Here is a 22,141-nt window from a genome sequence, read left to right as displayed (position 1 = left end):
ATTTTTGTACTGAAAATGTTTGCGGAAAAGGAAGCTTGCCAAAATAAATGCCAGTGAATCAAAGTCTCTGGAAGTGGCTGACCTGTATTTGATAGCAATGGCTCTAATATGAAGCCAGCAGAGAGGTTTGATGATGATAATAGGAGCCAGTGGAGTCTGAAATGCGGTTACATCCTGAAAGAAACTTCATTCTTACAATATGGTTGATCAGATTTTCATTTCAGACCTTTTCTGTGTTTTGTGCCCCTTTCTGATAGGCTTCATAATTTCACTTCAACCTTTATTACTGTTTGAATATCTTAATATACGGAACAGCAAAGTAAAACAAAGCCATTTTATGCTACAGGTTTTTACCCTAATGACACACAGAGGAACAGGAATTACTCAACCATAATCCTTGAAAGCAATCTATCTTAGCGGTTGCATACTGATCTAAAGTAATTGATAAAATAAATGTTTAAAATTCCTGGGTATGGATATGTGTTACCTATAGAGAGAGCACTGGGATTACCTTTTTGCCCAGATGCATTTTATCCATGTTAAATCTCCGTTTATTTTCTATTCATGCTTATAACCTCTAGATTTCTTTTGGTATTTCCTTTTTTCTTGGGATGACAAGTAAATCTTCAGAGTGGCAAGTTCTGTAAAAGTGAGATTCAACCCTAGCCACCATGAGACAGCTTTCTGCTGTGAAAGACAAAGTGTTCCCTTCTCTAATTTTGCTTTTGCACGTACACAAGAGAACAGCTTCTGTGTAAAAATGAACTGCTTACCAGTCACAAGCTTTTATCGGTTAAAATATGATTTATGAATCACCGAGTAATCTGTAGGGAGAAAACATACTTGGTAGAAGTAAAAATGAACTTTGAAGCCTGTTTGCAGTGACAACAGCACAGCCTCAAACACGCACATCTGCTCTAACATCTGGCCTCTGACAAGAAGCCGCTTGCACTGCTAAGAATAATATTACAGGAATTCCAGGCACACAGGTAATTTCTTTCAAAGAACGTATCTTTGGATAATGTGTTGGCTTGCTAAACTTTTTACTATAAAAACCAATACTATTGTTTTCCTTTGGCAGTGTTCAGAAAAACTGCTGCCCTTTGCGATTTTTTTCAAATGCAATATTAGATTATTACAATTACTATGTTATTTTCTAACATTTTTTTAAGACTGTGAGTCCTGCACGTGCCTTCCAGAGTAAAGGACCTCCTACAGGGACTGGAAGGGGGCAGTATGCCTGGAGTGTTCGCAGTGCCTTCAGTCCCTTCCCGTGGAGGATCAACGTGGAGGTCTGCACTCCTTCCCAGCACACCCACATAAACGTACTATATCGAGCACTGACTGCTATTAGCCTAGCAGGAAAATGCTATAAAACCAATATTTCTCTTTTTTTTTTTTTTCCCCCTTTCAAAATACAAGTTTGGGAACACCTCTTATTCAACACTTTTTACCATGAGACAGCCTATCAAAATGGATCCATATTTCCGCACCGTGGGTTTTTTGACACCATTGGAAGGAAAAGTGAACGATTCTCATTCGAGTTTTTTTCTTACCACCTGTGTTTCTCAGAAGTTTCCGTGGAGCTGGGGTCTAGTCGGAGGGGGCTGAGCGGTGATCAGCAATGTGCTTAGCGGACTCCATTCTTTCCCTCTTTGTTGTAGTACCTTTGTAAGTCTGCCTAGCAACGATGCATTTAAAGCATAAATTAATTACTCTTTGGCTCCATGCAGCCCTCATGAAAGGGATTATTTTACATTTCTCAAGTCTGCACATTTCCACAGGGAATGTCACAGTGTGAGGCGTGACTACGTGGCCACACAATCACAGTGCTACGGCAGGACACTTATCCCCTCACCTGGAGAGACTTGTAAAAGCAATGCCGTGTGGCAATAACTCTCTGATATTGTCAGCAAAATGGCCAGTGGCTTGTTTGGGATGAGCATTAAAATCTTCATTAACGATAACTCCTGAAGCTATTGCATAATCATCAGACGATTACAGTTTTTATCATCAGCAGCATGAGCTAAATTCAAACTAGCTGTTTAGGGTTAAATGCAATTGTTAATCTTAAGTGTTTTCCAGTCTCCCTAGCAGGGTCACCCTTAATCATGAGCCTGAGGATGCTAACAGGGCATGTAAAATGAATGGGGCTGGGCTGTTGGGTTTTTTATTTCTTCCTAGCAGATGGCAGGTTCAACTCTTTCCAATCAGTTGCTGGCACATAAAATAGTTTTTAGAACAAGACCATTTTTGCTGGTAGGAATTTACAGATTGTTGAGTATTTTCAGTTCTGAAGCTGCATCTGCCATTGTACGGGTTTAGAGGCAGTTTTACTTTGTGATTTACAAACACTTAAGCCAGTAAGTTTGTTGTAGCTATTGCAGTTTTCCTTTTTTTTTTTTTTTGGGGGGGGGGGGGGTGTGTGCGTTATTTCTTCAATACTGTGCTCTTTTACACTGTTACCTGCCTCTCGCACTTTTGAACTCATGGTCATCAGCTTGTTTTTACCTCAGAAATGTATAGCTTTGCATCTCCTGGCATCTGCTCCTCAAACTGGACCTCCCTTACAGACCTCCTTCTGCCAAATTCTCAGCTGTGAGATATTTGGACAGCCTTTAGGGACAGCTGCCCTGTGAGGTGCTCACATGCAACCCAAGTCTTGTGTTAAGTAGTTACACCAGAAAAAACGTAGGTACTAGGACAAACTGTAACTGGTTACAGAAGCACCCTGAAAAGAATCTCTAGCACTCTTAGTTTTAGGCTCATATATTTTTATCTCTTGTCTTCCAGACATGCAGCTTGACTCAGGTGTAGCAAGTCCTATCTATTTCCATACTTGAGCTAATGCTTTTTTTCCCTCTCAGTCCTCCTAAAGGTGAAAACCAAACTAAAGTACCCTTCTGCTTCTTTTCTGTTTTAAGGTAACTGATGTGTTAAAAGCACTTTTTGTTGGCAGCAAAACAGCTGTACGATGCATCCCATTGCAGCTGTAGTGCTGGGCTAAATTAGACGTCACTTATCCGAGAGCAAACCCGGCACTGACAGCATCCGTCTCTTTGCTGCCTCTGCAGTGCCAGGAATTTTAAGGTTTCTAATGACTTACTGCGAGTTGTGCTGGCAGTCCTTGTGTAGGAGATGTAGCCACCAAGAACGCTTGGCTTATTGGTCTTTTTGCTCCAAGAAAGAGAATTGCCAATAAAATAGTAAAAAAATAACCCTTCATGACTTTGCGGTCAATAACCCTCAATGTTGGGGCCTAGAGCAGCATATTTCAGCTGATACCTGGCAGGTGTAACGTGCTTTTGTGGTGGGGTTAGGGAGCACCCCAACAGTTGCACCTCTTTCTCCGTGGGAGAGGATGGGTAAGGGCTGGAGGCAGCAGGCGGCGATGCCAATGAAACTCCACTTGTGTAGGCACGCTTATGCTCAGTTACAGGAGGGCTGAATTTGGCCTGGTAACTTCTAAAATCATACATATTTATCAGTACTCAATCATAGCAGAATTTAGGAGACATCTGTATTTCTTGCCCATAACAAAAGGAAGATATACTGCTGCAATATTAAGATTAAGTATAGCTCTTTCTCTTCTTTGACAGTCGTAATGCAACTCTTGAGATGTCGTATATCTCTTCCTAATGAAGTGTCAAAAATATTTACCTTCAGGACAAATTAGAAGAATAGCAAACACCCTTACTCTGTATTAAAGAAGTTGGTACGTTAATGTCAGCAGCGCACAAGCTCTCTCTGGTGGTCCTGCAAAGCTGAAGGTGGCACTGAGCATCGTTAGGTTTGATCAAAGTATAAATAGTGGTGAAGGGGGGGGGAATGGAAACAACAAAGTTAAAAGATTTGAAATTGGAATCTGATGATTTTTCCAAGTTCCTCAGGCTGTTTTGCACCTGGCTTTGCTCATCTGTGTGTAGGTGGTTTCTGGGATGGAAATAGCCTGAACTGTAATGATACGGAGGCCATCGATTTCTCTGGAGTGCCTGTCTGCAAATTAACTCGTAGCCTGTTTACCAGCTTTGGGCATCTGAACCGCAGGATTTTAGAGGCTGCATGCTTTAAAATTTCAAAAAGCCTCTTTCAGTGGAGTTTCATGCATTAAACTCAGCTGCAGGACTTATATACAGTTAACTTCTAAGCAACTACGGCGGTGTCGTGACATTTGTTCAGAAAGACTGACTTTATTTAATGTCTGTGCCTGCAATATTGATACCCTAATTTGGATCCAAATTCTGTTTGTCCTTAGTTGCACACACAGACAAGTGTGAAATACTGAAGGTGAAATTGATTTCTGTTGTTATTGAAGCAAACTGCTATTAGAAGTTGTATCTTTTCTATTGAGAAAGAATTTGCTAATACTAAAAAAATGATAGGCTTATGGCCCAGCTGAACTAATCTACTAAATCCATTTTAAGAAAGAAATTGTCTTTTTATTGAAAAGGCGTAATGCTCATCGTGCAGGGCACCTCCAGAGAGCCTTTGGCAGTTAGCTGGGCAGTCGCTCTGAATCCTGTCTCGCTACAGCGAAGGCCCCAAAGGAGCCGGGTCAGATATTGCTCTCCTCCCTGCTGCTATGTGCCTCACGTGCCAAAACACAGGCTGGTGGGGGGGTTACAGGAATTACTGCCACCCGAGCTCCATTACCAACACACAAGATGGAGCGTGGCTAAGCCAGTGGGTTTTGCCAGACTCTTCTCTGTATTGTTCATGGCTTTAAACTGAGCTGTGTTGTACAAGCTGTACTTGCCTCGTCTTAGATCTGTTAGGTATGAGGCAAGGAAGTGATTATTTTAACAAGTCGGCTGCTCTGCATTGCCATGAAATCATTTCCAAAGAGGTTTCTTTCTTGTCTCTCGGGTAGCACGTAGCTAGTCTTCTAGATGGATTGTACTAAATATTATTTTTTACAGATCCAGGTATCCCCTGCGACTACAGGCAGAGGCTTCCTGATCTCATCTTTGAATACATGGAGGATCTAAAGTGCTCTTACAACACATTGACAAAATCGATCCCAAAAGCACCAAGAGAAGCCACTTTGAATGCTTCTGTAAACTACAGTTTGCATGTTTTCAAAGATGTTTTATTTCTGTTATCTTGCCGTTTTTAAATGTTTCTTCAGTAAGAGTAACTTTAGTAGTACTAGTAATCATGTAGAATCTTTTAGGTGTAACTTTAATGTTTCCTTTGCATTTAGCTAAGAACAGGTACTTGAAGTGAAATATTTTATTTTTATATGTGTATGGGATGCCTGTGCCCGGGCAGGGGCCGAGGGGTCCCTGGGAGGAGAGGCTGGGGCTGCCCCGGACCAGGCACAGCCCCTTCCAACGGCCCCATGGCCAGGCACAACTGATGTGGTGTTTTAATTTTTGTCTTTGTTTCTCACCATTCAAATATATTTTATATGGCAGTAAATTAATTTAATTTTCTTCAAGTTGAGTCTGTTTTGTGCATGACAGTGATTGCTAAGTGAGCTCCCTGTCCTTATCTCAACCCGTGACCTTTGTCATCCTGTTGAGGACAAGGGGTGAGAGAGTGGCTGGGTGGGCCTCGGGCGGCTGGCCAAGATCAACCCCCCCCAACACGCTAATTTGAGAATGCATCAGATGAAACTGTGGTGGGAGTGAGAGTCTAGTAGCGTCACCGAAGTTGATACGGTTGCTGGAGGAATGAAGGTAACCTGTTGTACAGTTCAGGCATGTATGCGCTTCTTAAAAGGGCTGACTTGAGCTCGGTGCTGAGCACTGACGTTTAGCTTTCAAATAGTGATGACTGTTAGCGCTTGCGTATCAACCTGATTTTTAGGTACAGCCACTTCCTCGCTTCCTTGTGCCATACAGCATGCTTTCACGTTTATTTGTTCCTTCCGCAATTTACTTGTCAAAAGGAAAGCCAAAGATGAGCCTAGTCCTGAAAATCCACCTGTCAAGCTCCTGTCTGCTGGCTCCGTGACGTTTTGGCATTGCATTTACCTGTGCCAGCTGGATAGCAGGAGTGCTCTGGAAAAGGTCACCGCTGTCTTTACCTTTTGACTGACAGAACGGGGTAAATTTCAGAAAGCTTTTAACCTTCTCCATCTTTCCTAAAAATGCTAATAAAGGGGTTTGAGATCACCCAAGAGGTAGTAATCTTGATTTTAAAAGCCTTTAAAAAAGCTGTAGAACTAGAGAACAAAAGCACTTTAACACATTTTATATTTATGCTTTTCATAGCCGTGCCAGATCAAGCTTTGTCAATTTAGAGGAAAACAAAACATTTACAAAGGATGCAAGGACCGTTTTAAACAGCTCTGTGATGAGTGGCAGCCAGTGTCATTGTGGGAGCTCATCTTTTGGGCAACTCTGCAGCACAATGGTGGGCTACCTGAAGCATCTTTGCTATCTCTGCTACCTAAACCAGCCCAGATATTATCGCTTAAGGGCTCTATGGTTGTAACTATTCTGTCTGGTCTGATAGCAGTTGGAGTAGCATGGAAAGCACGTGCAGCTTTGAGTACCTGGACCATTTGTCCGGTACGGGCGTCTCTTGGTGGTACGCAATGCAATCGCTGTGCTGCCTGGATCTGCACGTTACATCTCCTCACTGGTATTCCCTGAAAGTTATCAGAAAATAAAGACAAAGTAGGAGTTAGTAAAAGTTTCCACCTTAGAGATCTTCTTCACTGTTGGTGAGGAAACAATTAATGATGATTAATGGCTTAATGATCTTGCACAGATAATGCTTTTTTAGGCAGCAGTGGTGTATCATGGCAAACAACTCTTCACACTGCCATAAACCCTGACTAGATTGTGAGTATTGGTTTTGTTTTTAAGTCATGGTGAAGTATGGCTTTTACACAAAGACCTGCACCTTTCTAAAGTCTAAGGGTGGTTTTTTTTTTTCTCCAACAGTAGCTTAAGCCACAGGCTTGAGAAGTAGTGCCAATATTTTGATAAAAGCTTGCTAATAGATGCTGAAGTGTCCCAGATGCTGAGGCAGTGTCCAAGCCTAATGAGTAGGCAAATGTACAGGCGGTAATTAGCTAGCATCTCGCTGAGCCCTTCCTAGACGGAGCACATGAAAGCGTTGTAAGGGTCCTCAGAAACACTCCTGTCTGAATACGAGTACTGCCTTATGAACAGGAGCATGATTTGTGCAAAGGGATGGGTTTGGAGAGGCCAGAACGGGGCCGCGCAAGGTTGTTAGGCACCGGGTAGGTGAAATAACGTAGCTCCCGGGGCTGCCTCGTCGATGCCAGCACCACGTCCTAATTCTGCAGCAGTTCAGCAATGGGAAAATGCCGGAGCAGCTTTGTGTCCTTCTCTGGATCCGTACATCAGGTCTGCTGTGCAGCATTGCAGTTTTTTTTTTTCAATCATTTTTTTTTTTTTTTTTTAATAAAAAAGGATTAAACGACTCCAAAAACACCTGTGCTCAGTGAGGTGCAGAATATCTCTAAGAGGGAGGACATTCTTGTTGTGTAAGTTTGTGAATGCGTTGCTAGAGTTTTTTTTCCTTTGATATTTAATTGTCAACAAGAATTTGCTGGTGGAGTTTTTTCAGAATGAAACTGTCCTTACCTGTTTGGTTTGTTGCAGACTTGAAAAGTCCATTTGTATTTTTCTTCTTTTTTTTCTTTCTTCTTTTTTTTGGGGAGCAGTTTAGTGCCAGCACAGGAGAAAGAAATTGCTGGAAAAGCAAAACTGTATGCAGCAAAGTTAAATGAACCATTTAAAATAATAGCGATATCTGCTCTCTGGGATCTAATGTTTTAAATGTCAGAGCGGAAGAAATTTGCTGGACCAATATGCAACTTTATTTAAAGGCCAAGGTTAATGATTCTTTGCATGCATATTTACTTTATTTGCCTCTGCTTTTTCTTTCTTGTTCATATTAGGCTGATGATAAAGACACTGGGAATTACAGTGCCATGCATTACAGACTCATCATTCCTCCAATCAAGGATGGTAAAGAAGGTTTTGTGATTGAAGCTTACACAGGGCTAATAAAAACTGCTATGCTGTTCAAAAATATGAGAAGATCCTATTTCAAGTTTCAGGTCATTGCAACTGACAATTATGGAAAAGGACTGAGCAGCAAAGCAGAAGTACTTGTAAGTATGAGCCAGGCATTATCTTTATGGAATAATTCCTGAGGAAATGCAGATACTACATAAAGTTTAATTCCAGGCAGACCTATAGGAAGGCCATAAACGGTGTCTACTTAATCTTTTGAAGTCACTGAAATAAAGCTTTTTTTTTTTTTTAAAAAAAAAACTAAAAGCTTTTATGGCCATCTGAAACACATGTTTGTGTTTCATGGCAGAGATACTCATCTCAGTTACCACACTAGACATGATGTTTGGTACTTTATTTATTCAAGGAGCCATTGTTAACAGTTCCGTTTAGATTCTAATTGTTGCCATTAAACATGGACGTAAGATATGTTCTGGGTGTGCTGGACCCAGATAGCAGCAAAAAAAGTGCTGGTTTTGTGCATTACAAGTATAAAGTAGGTCACGTCTGCGTGGTCAGACACAAGCATTTACAGATCATCTCCACCTATTCTCTAAGCCAGCAAGGTGCAGCCAGCCCCCATATCAAAGCTGTGAAGCAGGGTTAGCATGGCATTAAACCCCAGTTAGTAAGCCAAGGTGAAAGCTTACTGACTTGGGCTGTACTCTGGCTTAACCGGAGTGCAGAGCAGCTGGGTGGGAGTTAGATCTGGTGTACCTTGCAGTGCGGGCAAGTAGCTGAGCAGTCAGTCTCTGACAGGTACAAGTCAGTTGGCTTCCTGGGAAAAGCTAAGGTTGCCATGTCTTAGTTGCTCATGTCTCAAAGGGAGATGCAAGGAATAATTTTGGGCTAAGTCTGTAATTCTAAGTTTTCAGGCAAGAAACATTTCAAAACTGGCACTGACGTTGGGCCTCGAGCTGATGCTTTTGTGCTGAGTGCAAGGACATTGACTTAGTCCAGTCACAGAAACCATCGAAGCTAAATTTCTTTAAAGCCTATCTAACTTGATGGATTCGATTAATATTAGCATAATGTGGTAGGGATGAAGTGCGTTATCTAGTTCATGGGAACACTGTCAAATGATACAGATGATAGCCATAATACTTGGTATATTGAGTTATGCAGGAATTCAGCAAATAAACATAATGTATGATGTCCTCATGCTTGACCTCCCAAAATGATAGGGCATTCTCATGCAATTTATGCAGTAATACTGTATTAAAATATAGCCAGAAGGTATCGACATTAAAATTAGAAAGTGAAGCATGTCTCATTAATTTATAGAGGTATCTTTAGGTTGTCCGAGTGAGTTATGAGCGATAGCCTCAGTGTTTTTGAGCAAGGCGTGAAAGCTTAGAGTAGCTGTCGGTGCAATTCCAGACTGACACCATCCCGCCATGAAAGTTTGGGCTTGCACTGAGCACAGTCCATACATGAAGGTCATTTCTAACTGGACTAAGCTGTTCTGGGCTTCATGATTTGAACAGAAGTTGTCCTGCTGTCACTATGGTGTCTGGTGCCCAGACTGGAAGGTGTTAATTCTTTCAATGCAAGCTCAAGGAGTGCACGTAGATAAGGGAAATCGCCCAGACTGGAAGGTGTTAATTCTTTCAACGCAAGCTCAAGAGTGCACGTAGATAAGGGAAATTTAATTTTATTACTCACAAGCAAAAGAATGAGATGTGGGGGAAGAAGTTAGGATGGCACTGGGAGGAGGTCTAGGGAGAAGAGGTGGGGCAACACCAGAGGGGCAGCAGTGGGCAGAACGTGAACCTGAGCAGAGCAAGGTAACCTCCAGAATTGGGGCCAGGACGCTTCCTCAGAGCTCTGGCACAGCTCTGTGAGCAGCATAAGCTGCCAAACCCACTGGTGAAGTGTCTTCGTGCTGTAGGGGACGGCCCACGTGAAGGATACCAGTCTGTTCCTGCTGGCTGAGACTGGCACAATGGCTCAAGTTAGACATCTGTGGATCCGCAGTTTGGTTCCATGTGATGGAATTTCCCTTTTTAGACTCTGTGAGACGAAAGAAATAAGAAATTACATTTTAAAAGAAGTTTGCTGCAAGAAAGCACTTAAAGATACTAATTAAGTGTGGATAGTGAATATTCGCGATGATATCATTGTTAATGAAATGTTTGTTGGGGTTTGGCGGGACCCCAAGGCCCCTTCCTCATTCAGCCCTCAGCGTAAGCTACTCCCAGCAATCCACTGGTGCCATATAATGATCAAGACCATTTGTAGGCTCTGCCTTGCTTGGTTTAAAAATTGGAAGGTGCCTAGTGAATGAAGCATGGGATCAAAGGGATATTGCTTACAGGCTAGTGGTTTTCAACAATTATATGCTTTCCCTGCCTCTGCTGCAAACTTGCAGTTTGTTGTGCTACTTATTTAATTTAACCTGGAACTTCCCTAGTTCTCAGCAGCGCATTCTTCAGATACTTGTGGATGTGAGACACCTGAAGTTGCTGACTTGAGGCTGATGCCTGCCGTTTAGCATCACAGGACCTGGCTGTATTTTTGCTCAGTAGATTGGAAGTAGCAAAAGCTTTCTGAGGAACGGTGGGTCGGGTGATCCCTGGTAACTGTGCCCCGAAAAGCTTGCAGAGAGCGGTGGCAGTGGTGCCTGAAGAAGAACCTTTGCTTTCCCACACCTTCCACCTCTGCTCCCAGCGTGCTTCCATCTCTCCTTGAGCGGAAGGGAACAGTTTCTCCCCACAGCTTTTCTTACAGTGTAGTTAGATTGGACTTAGTTCCTCAACTTAATGCTATTTTTAATAATTGAAAAATGAAAGTCTTTACAAAGGTGGAGAGCAAGCAAGTTAATGTTACTATGGAAACATTAACTTTTTCTTGATTTTTGCTCAACACCCTTGTTTTACTATAGCTTGTCATCAATGTGTGTTTATTCATATTTTTGTATATGAACAAGCAGCCATAATTGTGATTCCTTGAGTATCAAAAAAACTATTGCCTTTTTAAAGTGTTGCGTTTATGCAGTACTCAGTACATAGGTGCATAGTGGTTGCGTGAATTGGCTAATTTAGTTAATTCTGTTAAACTGTTCACTGCTTTAGAGTTCCTTTCAATGATCTTAGTCCAAAATTTATTTTGAGTTCATTATAATTCTGTTTTTCTTAGAGAAGTCTGTACATGCTGATCAGTGCATCTGATGACATTTCAAGAACATTTAAATATTTAAAGTTGAATTAAGCTTCAAAGCTGGTGAATCAGTGTTTGATGTGAAAGTATATTATGTGTTGTCTGCTGAAGTGCTTACAGGGCTCAGGCTTCTCTTTTGAAAATCAGGAGGGTTTTTTTTTCTTTTAGAATTGAATCATCTAACTCCGATTTTTAAATCTATTGGGTTTAACATTGTCCTACTTTTCCAAATTTACCTCCAGAATCCTCTGTAGGGAGTGTAGGCTTGGAGTGTAATGTTTGCTGTCATGCCTATATGGACATGAGCTGAGTTCTAAGAAACTTTTTATTTTCTCCACCAGTATGAGAAGTAACCGTTCCTTTCACAACCTAAGGGGAGGTTGGCTGTGCTAGTGAAGAGAGAGCTATTACAAAATGAAAAAATATTTCAAAGGGAGGAAAAAGCATGCAATCGTTTTACCGGAAGGCAGCCTTTTCTTGGGGTAAAAACAGCTTGAGGAGACTGGATCAGGAGATGTGAAGCAGAGTTTACCAGCTCTGCCGAATTTGATGCATGCGTGTAGTCCCTTGGGCCCGCTGACCGTCCAACCTGCCGTTGAGAAACAGAAGAGTTACGTTGCTTTTGTAGTAGGAAATGCTAATGCGAGAGATTTGTACTGAGATCAGTCCGTTCTTTGGTGCAATCCTGGATTATTTTTTTTTTTTTTTAAAAAAACAAAGCACACGAGTATTGAGTGTATTAGAGGTATTTTTTTCTGGCCTTTTAAGGGAAAAAAGTTTAAAGAAAAAAGTTAAATTGTAAAATGGATGTGGTTACATACAGTTCTATGCTATATAGAGCGAGAAGCTAAAAAAATTGGAGATTAAAATAAAAACTTTCACTGATAAGTTCAAAGTAAACAAACTATTTCCTTCGTGGTTTTCTAAGAAAATATCATTGATTTAGTTGAATTAATCTTGTATTTCCATTTACAACCTTGGGGATAAGCAATTTGCACCAATGGACTTTCTTGTCAGGTCATCAAAAATACCAAAATGCTCATAAGTCATTTTGAATATGGCACATGGGAGATCCATGATGCTGTCAGTAAAGTCTAAACTATGAAGAACGGGTTTCGTAGTCCGCACCTTAAAAATCTGTAATTCTGATGCAGTCCTGCAATTACAGTTCTAGTTAAATCTTTGCCTGCTGTTTATTGGTTTTGGCTGCCAAGCCAAGCAAGATTTCCCAGCTCTCTTACTCAGAGTTAAAATGAGAAATTCGTACATTAAGGCGTGGCTGTGAAGGCTGGAACGTAATTATTCCATTCTTTTTGTAGGAGAAGGCTGTTATGCATGGGAATGCCAATTGAATTTCACTCTTTTGTTTCCAGGTCTCTGTGGTCAATCAGTTGGATATGCAAGTCATCGTCTCTAATGTTCCTCCCACCCTTGTGGAACAAAACAAAGATCAACTCATAGGGTAATAAATTTATTTACTCTACAAATATTGGACAATGCACTGGTTTTGTATTTAGATTCAGGACTGAATGCTCCCTTTAGGCCATGATCTCCTTTTTTGCCAAAAGACTTGAAAATGAGCAAGCGGATGTTCTGATGGGAAGCACAACTGGCTGAGATGACGGCACTGCCCCCCCCAAATCCACATTTTGCCCCTCCTCTGGAGAAGGCAGAGGTACAGCACTTCTTTGCTCGCACATTTGCCCACTTTGCAGGCTGAAACTTGGTTGAGCGCTGCCCCTAATACAGTCCATAGTGGAGCCTCCAAACACTGAGCGCAGAAGCTGCGTCTGTCAAAATCCAGGACGTAAAATAAAGCCCATCTCCAAAAGGTTGAGGCAGTGTGTCTCGGTGAGCTCTGTTGCTTCACTATGATGTTATTTGGGTTATATAGCTGTAAGGGAAAGCAGAGTTCAGAAAATTTATACTGGTACGATTAATACCACTAACATCATTACATAAAATTTTAATTGCTAAAAATTGGTAACAGGGTGTCATTATTCAGGCCTAGCAGGTATAAAATGTTGTGACGGGGCGGGGGGGGACAGGTGACTGGAAAATTAATGCTTTGCAATAAAAGCGAAGTGTTTTATTGTACTGGAAGCCCACTAAAATCTTTTTTGTCAAATATGTTTTAATAGCAGTCGTACACCACAACGTCATCAGCTTCCAGGAGTCAGGTTTTCACTTCTAGCTTCTTTTTGTAACAGAAGGAAAATTTTCTGTACTTTGTGTCATTAGGCATAGAACTATGAATTAGGCAATGCGGGAAAGAAAATACTATAGGAAATAGTTTAAAAACAATCTTTGTACTCTTCTGTCACTTTAGCCCATGATGAATGGCATTTCTCAGATTTCAGCAGGTCTGTTCCATCCCGGCTGTTGTCATACCTTTACTTCTCCATGGAACTTGAAATACCTTAGGGTTGATGATATAATCACTCCCTGAAAATGAAGTGTGTTGTCTCTAAATGGCTCATGTCTTCCCTGGGCTAGGACAAAATATTGACGGATTTGCTTCTGGAGATTTAGGACGTGTTCCCCTTTTCTCTCTCTGTTTGGAGCAGGGTGTAAGTTAGCTCTGATAGATTCGAACGTCAGAAACCCTAATTAAGTTGTTGAGGCAATAGTGTGTATTCACAGGGACTCCATTTCCCAGAGCTAAGAATACTAAAGGAGCCTGCTTGCTTAACACTTAAGATCTGGCTTTCCAAAAGTGTCATGTGTTGGTGTTGGCTGGAGAGACAAAGAACAATATGTCTTTTAGGGACAGTAATAGGAAAAGGTTGCTTCTGTTTTGCTAAGCCTTCAGGTTTGCCTTAGCATGCTGCACTGTACACATTTTAACTCATGCAGTAATTTGTAGCCTTCCTGGGCTTCTCTTTTCTTGAGTGGAGAAGATGAGCGTGTATTCTGTACCATGTTTCTACATGATGTAGGATAGATCTCATCCTAAATTGGCCTTCAGCTGTGTTTGAGATCCTCCCAGTTTTGGACTGTCCTGTAGCCAAAGGAGCCACCAGCAAAATACAGACGGCTCTTAACAGAAGGTGGTTTGAAAACAGGGTGGAACAAGCCTGGCTTGTCAACAGCATGACATACGTGTGTCGTGGGACTGAGAGCGTGAATGCTGCAACGGGTGGCATGGCAAGAATGGCAAGAGCAGATAGCGTCTTGCCCTTTCACCATCCCTGCAAAAATCTCCTTTTGCAAGCACTGGAGCAGCTTGCTTCCACCTCCCAGGAGGTCTCAGCAGTGTTCAGTGCCTCAACAATAAATTGTGCCGTAACCATACCCTCGCTCCTCTCCTCCAGGGCCTAGAGGAGTAGCTGGCATATCCTGCCGCAGTCTTGGAAATCGGCCCAGAGCCACACTCCCCAGTCTCTGTGCTCAAAAAGAACTCTTTTCTGCCAGGTTGGAGTCTTTCAGAACTGGTTTCATGCCGTTCTGGCCATGGTGCATGGAAGTCTCTGACAGATGTGTAAATATTTCACAGTGAATGAAGCTTTTGAATGAGTACAAAAATAAAAAAACATGGCCAGGTTTTGAGTTCTAAAAATCAGCTTGGGAAGTCTTCACCTTCACGAACACCGTGAGGCCAGCAAGCGAGTGTAGCGTAAGAATTTCACTTCTAAGGACAAGCGTTTATGCACAACCTTTGCCTGAGGAGATTGCATTAGCTGGTTATAAAATTGTCGTATTCTTTACTGAAAATAGTTGCAGAGAGCAAAAGTCTCAGAAAGAATTTTGCGTATGTGTACTTGTCTGTTTCACATAGAAATGTATTTATTTCATTGCCACCTTCAAATTTCTTAGATTTTCGTCCTAAAGTTTAAAAGATTGCACTCTCCCTGTTTTTATAAAGACTTTAATAATGCATTCAGGGCATAAAAACAAAACAATAGGAATTTGTGGTTTTTCATGTGCTATATGGAAGATATAACCACAGGCAAAGGGAAACCAAATAATTTGGAGACCTTCTCAGGCTAAAGTACTTTTGCCCAAAGTGGTTTCTGAGCCATTTCAAATAATGAACTAATTTATAAAATTAGAATACTTTGTATAATTCATTAATAGATAAAGAGACTATGTCATTAACTAAATTAGTCACTACAGAGGTTATTCGGCTCTTTCTCCTCTCATTTTGGCATTGGAGTGATGGTAAATATTAATCCCTGAAAATATAACATTTGATCACCAATTGCAATACTTGGTGATGGGGAATGTTAGGGAAGTGGGTAGCTGGCTCATTTTTGAAATTATAGTGATTTTTCACAATGAAATAAATAGTGATTTAAACAGCTTTAGAGAAGAAGTTATGACAGATTCTCCCCAGCTGCATCTAATTTTCACTAGAGAGTGGATACAAGGTACTAAGAAATACATAATTCAGTTCTTCCACGCTGGAAAGGCTTACTCAGCACAGCCCTGAGATGTATGTTGGTTAATGGTCCAAATAAAGGAAGCATACCATAGCAGAAAAGATTTAAAACCTCACTATCTATTTGGCTTGGGAGTTTGGGCTTTTTGAGGGATACAATGGGTTCGTCTTCAGCTGACGTTTCTGATAGTGTCATGATCCTTTGCGGTCATTCAGTAAAGCACCTCGGTTTTCCTGCCAACTGCTTTAATTTCATCAACAAGCTTTTCATATCCTCTGGACTGCACATCAATGTCAGATTTGCTGTTTCTCTCACCCACTTCAATTATGTCTGTTCAGATAGGTCTGTCTGTGTCTGCTACAGAAGATGACAGAGAAAATGGAGCAAGGCTTAGTGGAAAATTCAGCGCGTGTTCCTCTCCTTCAGAACTCTTGGTGGAGGCAGATGACACAATGTTCTTTAAATACGGCGATGTTTGTGACCGCTTACTTGTTGGGCAAGGAACAGCATTTCAACTAGAATAAAATAGCCAACTTCATGCTGACAGCGTTTAGTTCTTTGGTTTTCACGGGACTGCAACTGAAAGTAGATAATGCCACGTTACCCAGAGAGACCTGTGTTTCTCTCAGTCCATAGGTAATAGAAGTCTCTTGTGAGTTAAATTCCTCTGTATGCACTTCCGTAGGTGGCAAATAATTTTCTCTGAAATGGAGTAATGGAATGACTCAAAATGAGTGAAATACTCCATAGACGTTCCTCTTGAAAAGGTCGGTTTTGCCCTACAGCCTACAAACCCTACAAAATGGAGATAATATTGCTTAGGGAACTCTCTTTTCCTGAACTAGAGCTAGCCAAAACCATTTGGGGATCATTTTCAATGTTAAGGTTTTTTGTGCATTGCGTGTGCTTTCGGAGACGATCAGGTGGGTAAAGGAAACATGTTTCACTGCACTTGGACTGGTCTGGAGTTGTTAAAGAACGGTATGAGGATTGTCTCCTCAGTTTCAAAAATGATACCAGGTTTCCCATCTTCTTCTTTCCTCCCTGTAGTGAAAAGTGAGCCTGGAAAGAATGGAGCTTCTTTTTCATCCATATGAAGAAAATCTCCTAGTGGTGGAGTAGGAATCTTTCATTAGAAAAGAGAGTCTAATGGAATCACCTCATACTGCTAGTAAATGTGCATAGATATGACAATAGATAATAGATATTTAATAATAAATGATGTAATAAGTATAAATACTTAAACACTAAAACCTCGACTTCCCACATCAAGAAGTTTCTGTAGTCTCCTGTATTTTCAGTGTGGTCTCAGTGGCGATTCCCTTTCTTTATATTTTGACTTCATAACGGGTGAGTCATGGTGCCTTTAGGAGTGCAAAGGCAGAGACCCCCAAGTGCTTGTACGAGTTGGGTAGCGTGGGCTTCTGAGCCTGCCTTCTCTCTGCAGCACTCGAGCAGTTTTTGCTCTCCTGGGCTGAGGAATGTAGGTGCGTGCAGCCTCCTGGCCGGACCGGCCTCTGGAACTGGAATCCAAGTGCGGATGTTCTTGGGTAGCAACTTTATCCGTCTTCTGGATGTTCATGTGTGTCTTAATAGAGGTTATTCCCTTCTTTTCAAGACAAAATTACCGGAAATAGCACATGTGATAATTCCGGGGAACTTTCCTTCCTGTGTATTTTGGCCTGTTAGAGGCTGCAATCCTTTAATACCTTAGTGCTTGTAAAAGAAGGAGGCAGTTCCATAGTTAAAGAAAATCCACACTCAAACCTCTAATGCAATGTAGAAGTGACCAGGCAGTGTTTTTACTAGGAAATCCAAACATAAAATCAAGTGCTGATCCTCGGAATGTTCAGCCTGCTGACCTGATAGTTTGCATATAGAAAGTTGACTGCCATCATTTCTCAAAGGAGTGTATGCTCTGCTTTGCTGCATCGAAACTGTGGTCCACTTAAAAGAAATGTCGTAATATATACTATAGCAATATATATTGCTATACATTATATAACGTAGTATATATCGCATGTACATTGTACATCACATATAATTGTATGTATAATCTTAGTATGTGAGATAATATATTTTATATATAGGAGCTGGAATGCACAGTCCTCTCTTTAGGGAAATGTTTCAGAACGTGGATGATTTCCCTTTGCCTGTGTTTTGCTGTTGACAGTATAGCCAGTGGTGTTCTCTAATCTCAATTGCAGAAGCCAGTCGGTGGCATTGCAAAGGGACAGCTGACGCGAGTGCTTTACGCGGCACTCGTGTATATCATATCTTATTTCTTTGTTCCTGCTTTCTTTTTTTGTTAGAATGTCGGTATGTTCAGTAATTGGGAGGATGAGTGAATGCCTCTGAAAAGTGGCGTATTTATCACGATGTGGCTGGTGTATAATGAAATCGGACGTTATGAGGCATCACTGGGATTCCAGCATTTTTGGTACCGTTAGTAAAGCTAGACACAACTACCCCTTGGACGGGCCACCTTAGAGATGCTTGGTTGGGCATGCGGTGCCGCTGAAAGCACTCTTGACTGTATTTGAATATTCAACCTTAGTCCACCAGTGCTTTTTCTTCAACTCAGCCCATGAATTGGTAGAAGTGAGCACGTCCCTCCTGCAGAATGGAGCTGCAGTGTATCAATCACTCTGACTCGTTAGTTTTCCCACAGGAGAAGTACGATTCCATTGCTTGCTTTATGATTTTGGCTACGTAATTACTGAATTAAGCTAATTACAGGTGACTGGACTTTTTGCACATTGTGGTGGTGGCAGCAAACTTGCAATTAAGCACTCTCCACAGCTAACACTTCCCTCCCCATTGTTAAATGTTCTTTAGGCACAGGTACTCCTGTAGCTGTCTCGTTCTTTGCCTCGGCGCTCTCCCGACGCTGTTACGTGGGTTCATTTTGCTCCCGGCCCTTCGGTCCACCTCCTCTCTGCCTTTTTCCCTTTCACTTCTTTGCACTGTATTGTCTCATTCTAAATTAAATGGCAAACTTAGAAGATAAATAAATAATGAGATTACAGGGACATTTGCCACCAACTGGCTGCATCGTATTTCATATCCACCCTACATTTGGCTTTCCTTGGAGAATGCAAGCCCTGTAGTTCTCGCTTTGTACAGTGTTTAACAGAGCCCATTCCATTCCTTAGCTGATCTTAGTCTCCCTCTGCTGTAATCAGGGTGATTAATAACGGTAGGCTACCTTTATTAAGTTAGGTAATAGAGACCAAAGCTTTTTCACCTCCAGCTTTCCCGCTTGCTACTTCCACTGCCAGCTGGGAAGCACTGGTTCAGCGATCTCCTCCTCCCAACAGTACCGAATGTTGTACTGTTAAGGTATTTGCTCTGAAGCACTATAATGCAGCGTGTGGCTTCTCAGATAAAGCTGTAAACTCCTGCTTTATTCTGAAATTGCTTACTATTGCAGTAAAACCCCTTTTGGGCTGCGATCTGAAGATGCATCTTCTGGGTCAAAGTCAAGGTGTCTCTGTGTATTACTCTTCGGGTGAGCGTAGCGTAATATTCCTTCTGCGACTGGGAAAAACGATAGCGAAATAAAAAGTTGGAGCGTGTGTAGGTTTTTTGGAGGGCAGGATTATACATGATGAGCACAAAAAGTAGCAAAGAAAGTTTAGCAATATATAAGAAAGCAAATTTCCTTTATGGCGTGCAATCCAATATGCTTTTAATAGGATATGGGTAAGTAGGTATAAAGACATTGGGTTGTTTTTGAAATAATTTAGATGTTATTCTATGCAGAGTATATTGGCTCGGTGCTGCTCCTTCCTGCTAGACCCGTGCCTCGTGTGTGATATAAAAGTAGAAATAATCTTTGTCAAAAGGCTATTTTATAAACAAGAAATAGTCTTAGGCTTGAAATAAACTCCAGCTCTGGCTTAGCTATCTCTAACTGCTCAGGAGGGGCTGGAATTGGCCCTTATCTATTTGTGAAAGTACAGTTGAAAATCCAGCAGTTGAGTTGTCGGGTATCAACCTTGCAAAAACTCAACACAACCAGAGTTTGACTGAAGTTGAGCAAAATTCAGAGAGTGTACTCGGGTTAAGTGAAACACTTGAGAAGTCTGTATTGATGTGCACTGGCAGAGCCGAATGCTCTCAGCTGTGCATTGTTGCCAGATTTGCTTGTGTTTTCAAATACCTAGAATATGAATTTATTATTATTACGAATTTATTTTGGGGAGCTAGAATTTTCAGTGGAGGAGTCAAAAGTTACGCAGGATTATCTAGTCTTGCAGACTTGTAGCTCCAGGTCTATGGTACCAGTTATTTCAGAGTTTTGAGAGAAAGAATGAATGTGCCTTTTTTTTATTTTTATTATTTCTTAAAATACTTTTCTGTGCTCCAGAAACATAGCAGGCTATCAAATTATTAGAAAACGGAAACATTTTTTTTTTTCCCCGAAGAATTTTCTGCTAAGAAAATTGTGCAGTAATTAAATTCAGATGCCATTGAGGATCTAAAATGTTCTGCAGATTGAATTGTTTCTTTTGTTTGTGTGCCGATTCAGGGGATAGATATGCATACAACTTAGCAGTTCAGCTCGAGGGTGTAAAACCACTGGAACGTTGCGGTGCTCTTTCAGGCCGTGTCATGCATCGTCTCCGCCAGGGACAACGGAGGGTCGTTAATCCTTGCTGCTGACTTACCAAGTCTTACGCGATGACTGTTAGTCTAGTTGAGTTGCCATTGCTGCTGGGCGCTCGTGCGACTGATTCCATATCCCTCGTTTTGAGGTGAATGAACGGACACATATGACCTTTCACGCTTCCAAAGAAGTTTCTAAGTAGTCCTTTGCATCTTTCCTAGCAGCAGGGTCTGTCCCGTGCTGGGGCCCTCGTTTTGAGGTGAATGAACGGACACGTATGACCTTTCACGTTAGTTTCCAAAGAAGCTTCTAAGTAGTCCTTTGCGTCTTTCCTAGCAGCAGGGTCTCTCCCATGCTGGGGCACGCGGCTGGCGTGCCGGATTCATGCAGCTGTGGGCAGAAAGCAGCGCGATGCTGCGATGCCAGGGCGTACTCCTTAATTTAGTCCTCTGCTCAGCAGGGTCTTCTCTGCCTGTGGCGGGGTACGGCAACCCCAGCCCTGCCATGCGGCGTGATGCCTCAGGTGCGCGTGTCAGCTCAGGGACATACCGCTGAGTGGGGCCCAGGAACGCCGTGCCTTATGCCAGATTTTGGGTTTCGGTCTGCTGTTTTCAAAAATATTCTGGGAAGCAGAATGCCACCAGGCAAGGGACAGCTCAGCAACCAACGTACCTGTATTTTTTTTGCCTTTCCATTTCTTTTGCATCTAAAGATGAAAAAAAACCCAAATCATCTCTGAGTTTTCAGGATATTGAGGGCTGTATGATGTCCTCATTGACAGTGAAAATCCTCTTGTCCTTCGTTTCTTTTCACTGGTGTCACTGATGGGAGTTCAGAAAGCGATGGTAATGAAGAAGCCCTGGGAGGCATTTCTGTTCGTTACGTTATGTCTGCCGAGCTAAATGGAGGTAGAGCAGTAGGAAAGTCTCATCGCCTGTTAAGTTGCTGGTTCTACCTCTCACTACACAACTGTTGGGAGGATGATAATTACCCTCGTTGCATTATCAAGTGACAGACTAATTTTAAACTAACTTTTGCTGATAAATACAGTAGAACTGCAGATGCTGCTATTACTTAAAGTATGCATTTAAAAAATTGGTTCTAGTGAGTAGTACTACAAGCAGATGGCCACTTTCAGTAGAGTTTTAAAGCACTACAGTGTTTTCGGCATCACAAGTTCAACTGAATGACTTTTAAAATAACTCTACAGGGAACTGCCCTATTTTTATGTGCATTCTTTAATTGCTGCTTTTTGGTCTTCAGTGCATTTTTATTATATATTTCAACCTAACGTGCAATTTGTGTGTTTCAGATGAAATATGACTGTCATTCCACGGTACTTTGTGGTGATTTTTGCAATGTCAGTTAAAGCCAGTGGCCATAATGTACCTGTTTCTCTTAGTCAGGAAGTAGTATGCTGTTTGTTCTTCAATTTTAATCGTGTTTTAGACAAAGATATTTTCAAAGGCGATGAATTCCAGCAGAAGCCATGCCAGGAATTTCTGAGAAAAGGAAACGGTGTCACTAATTCTGCTAAAAGTGATGCTACATTATAACCTTCCAACCTTACAGGCCGTTTCTGTCTTGGGTGAAAGAATAGTTCTGTGCGAGGAAACAAAAGCATCCCCCCCTGCTGCGACAGAAGATGTTTGTATACTAATTAGGGAGGTAAATCTTTTACATATTTGGTCTATCTGAATCCTCGTGCAAAACGCCGTTCTAAAGACGGCTATGGTTTCTTTCAGTCACTTACATTCATGTAATGTTTGGAGGTTTTTGAATAGTAATCTGCATATCCCCAGATTTGTTCTGTCAAGTTTTACCTGGGAGAATTATTGTTACCGAGGTATCTGTGACAGGTTATCACCCTAGCTGCCAGTTAAGTGCGTGCCAGAATAAGAGGTGAGTAGAGTTTACCCTATCTGCAAACAGCGGGAGTGCTGCTTCGAAGGACGCCAGTCAACCAGCAATGTGTCAGACAATCTATA

The 22,141-nt window shown here is 41.6% G+C and overlaps 1 protein-coding gene across 1 annotated transcript in view; it reads left to right on the top strand.

Moving 5' to 3' along the window:
* LOC104157882 (protocadherin-15-like) overlaps positions 1-22,141 on the top strand; it is a 79,867-nt gene that overhangs the window by 21,487 nt on the left and 36,239 nt on the right. The window contains exons 4-5 of the mRNA XM_009695431.1: positions 7,883-8,098; positions 12,533-12,621. Coding sequence (XP_009693733.1) covers positions 7,883-8,098; positions 12,533-12,621 — 305 coding nt within the window. The remainder of the gene's footprint in view (positions 1-7,882; positions 8,099-12,532; positions 12,622-22,141) is intronic.

The sequence above is a fragment of the Cariama cristata genome, unplaced genomic scaffold, assembly GCF_000690535.1.
Source record: "Cariama cristata isolate BGI_N322 unplaced genomic scaffold, ASM69053v1 scaffold2290, whole genome shotgun sequence".
NCBI lineage: Eukaryota > Metazoa > Chordata > Aves > Cariamiformes > Cariamidae > Cariama > Cariama cristata.
Note: the sequence above shows the minus strand (reverse complement) of the source record. Positions and strands in the feature narration are given on the sequence as shown.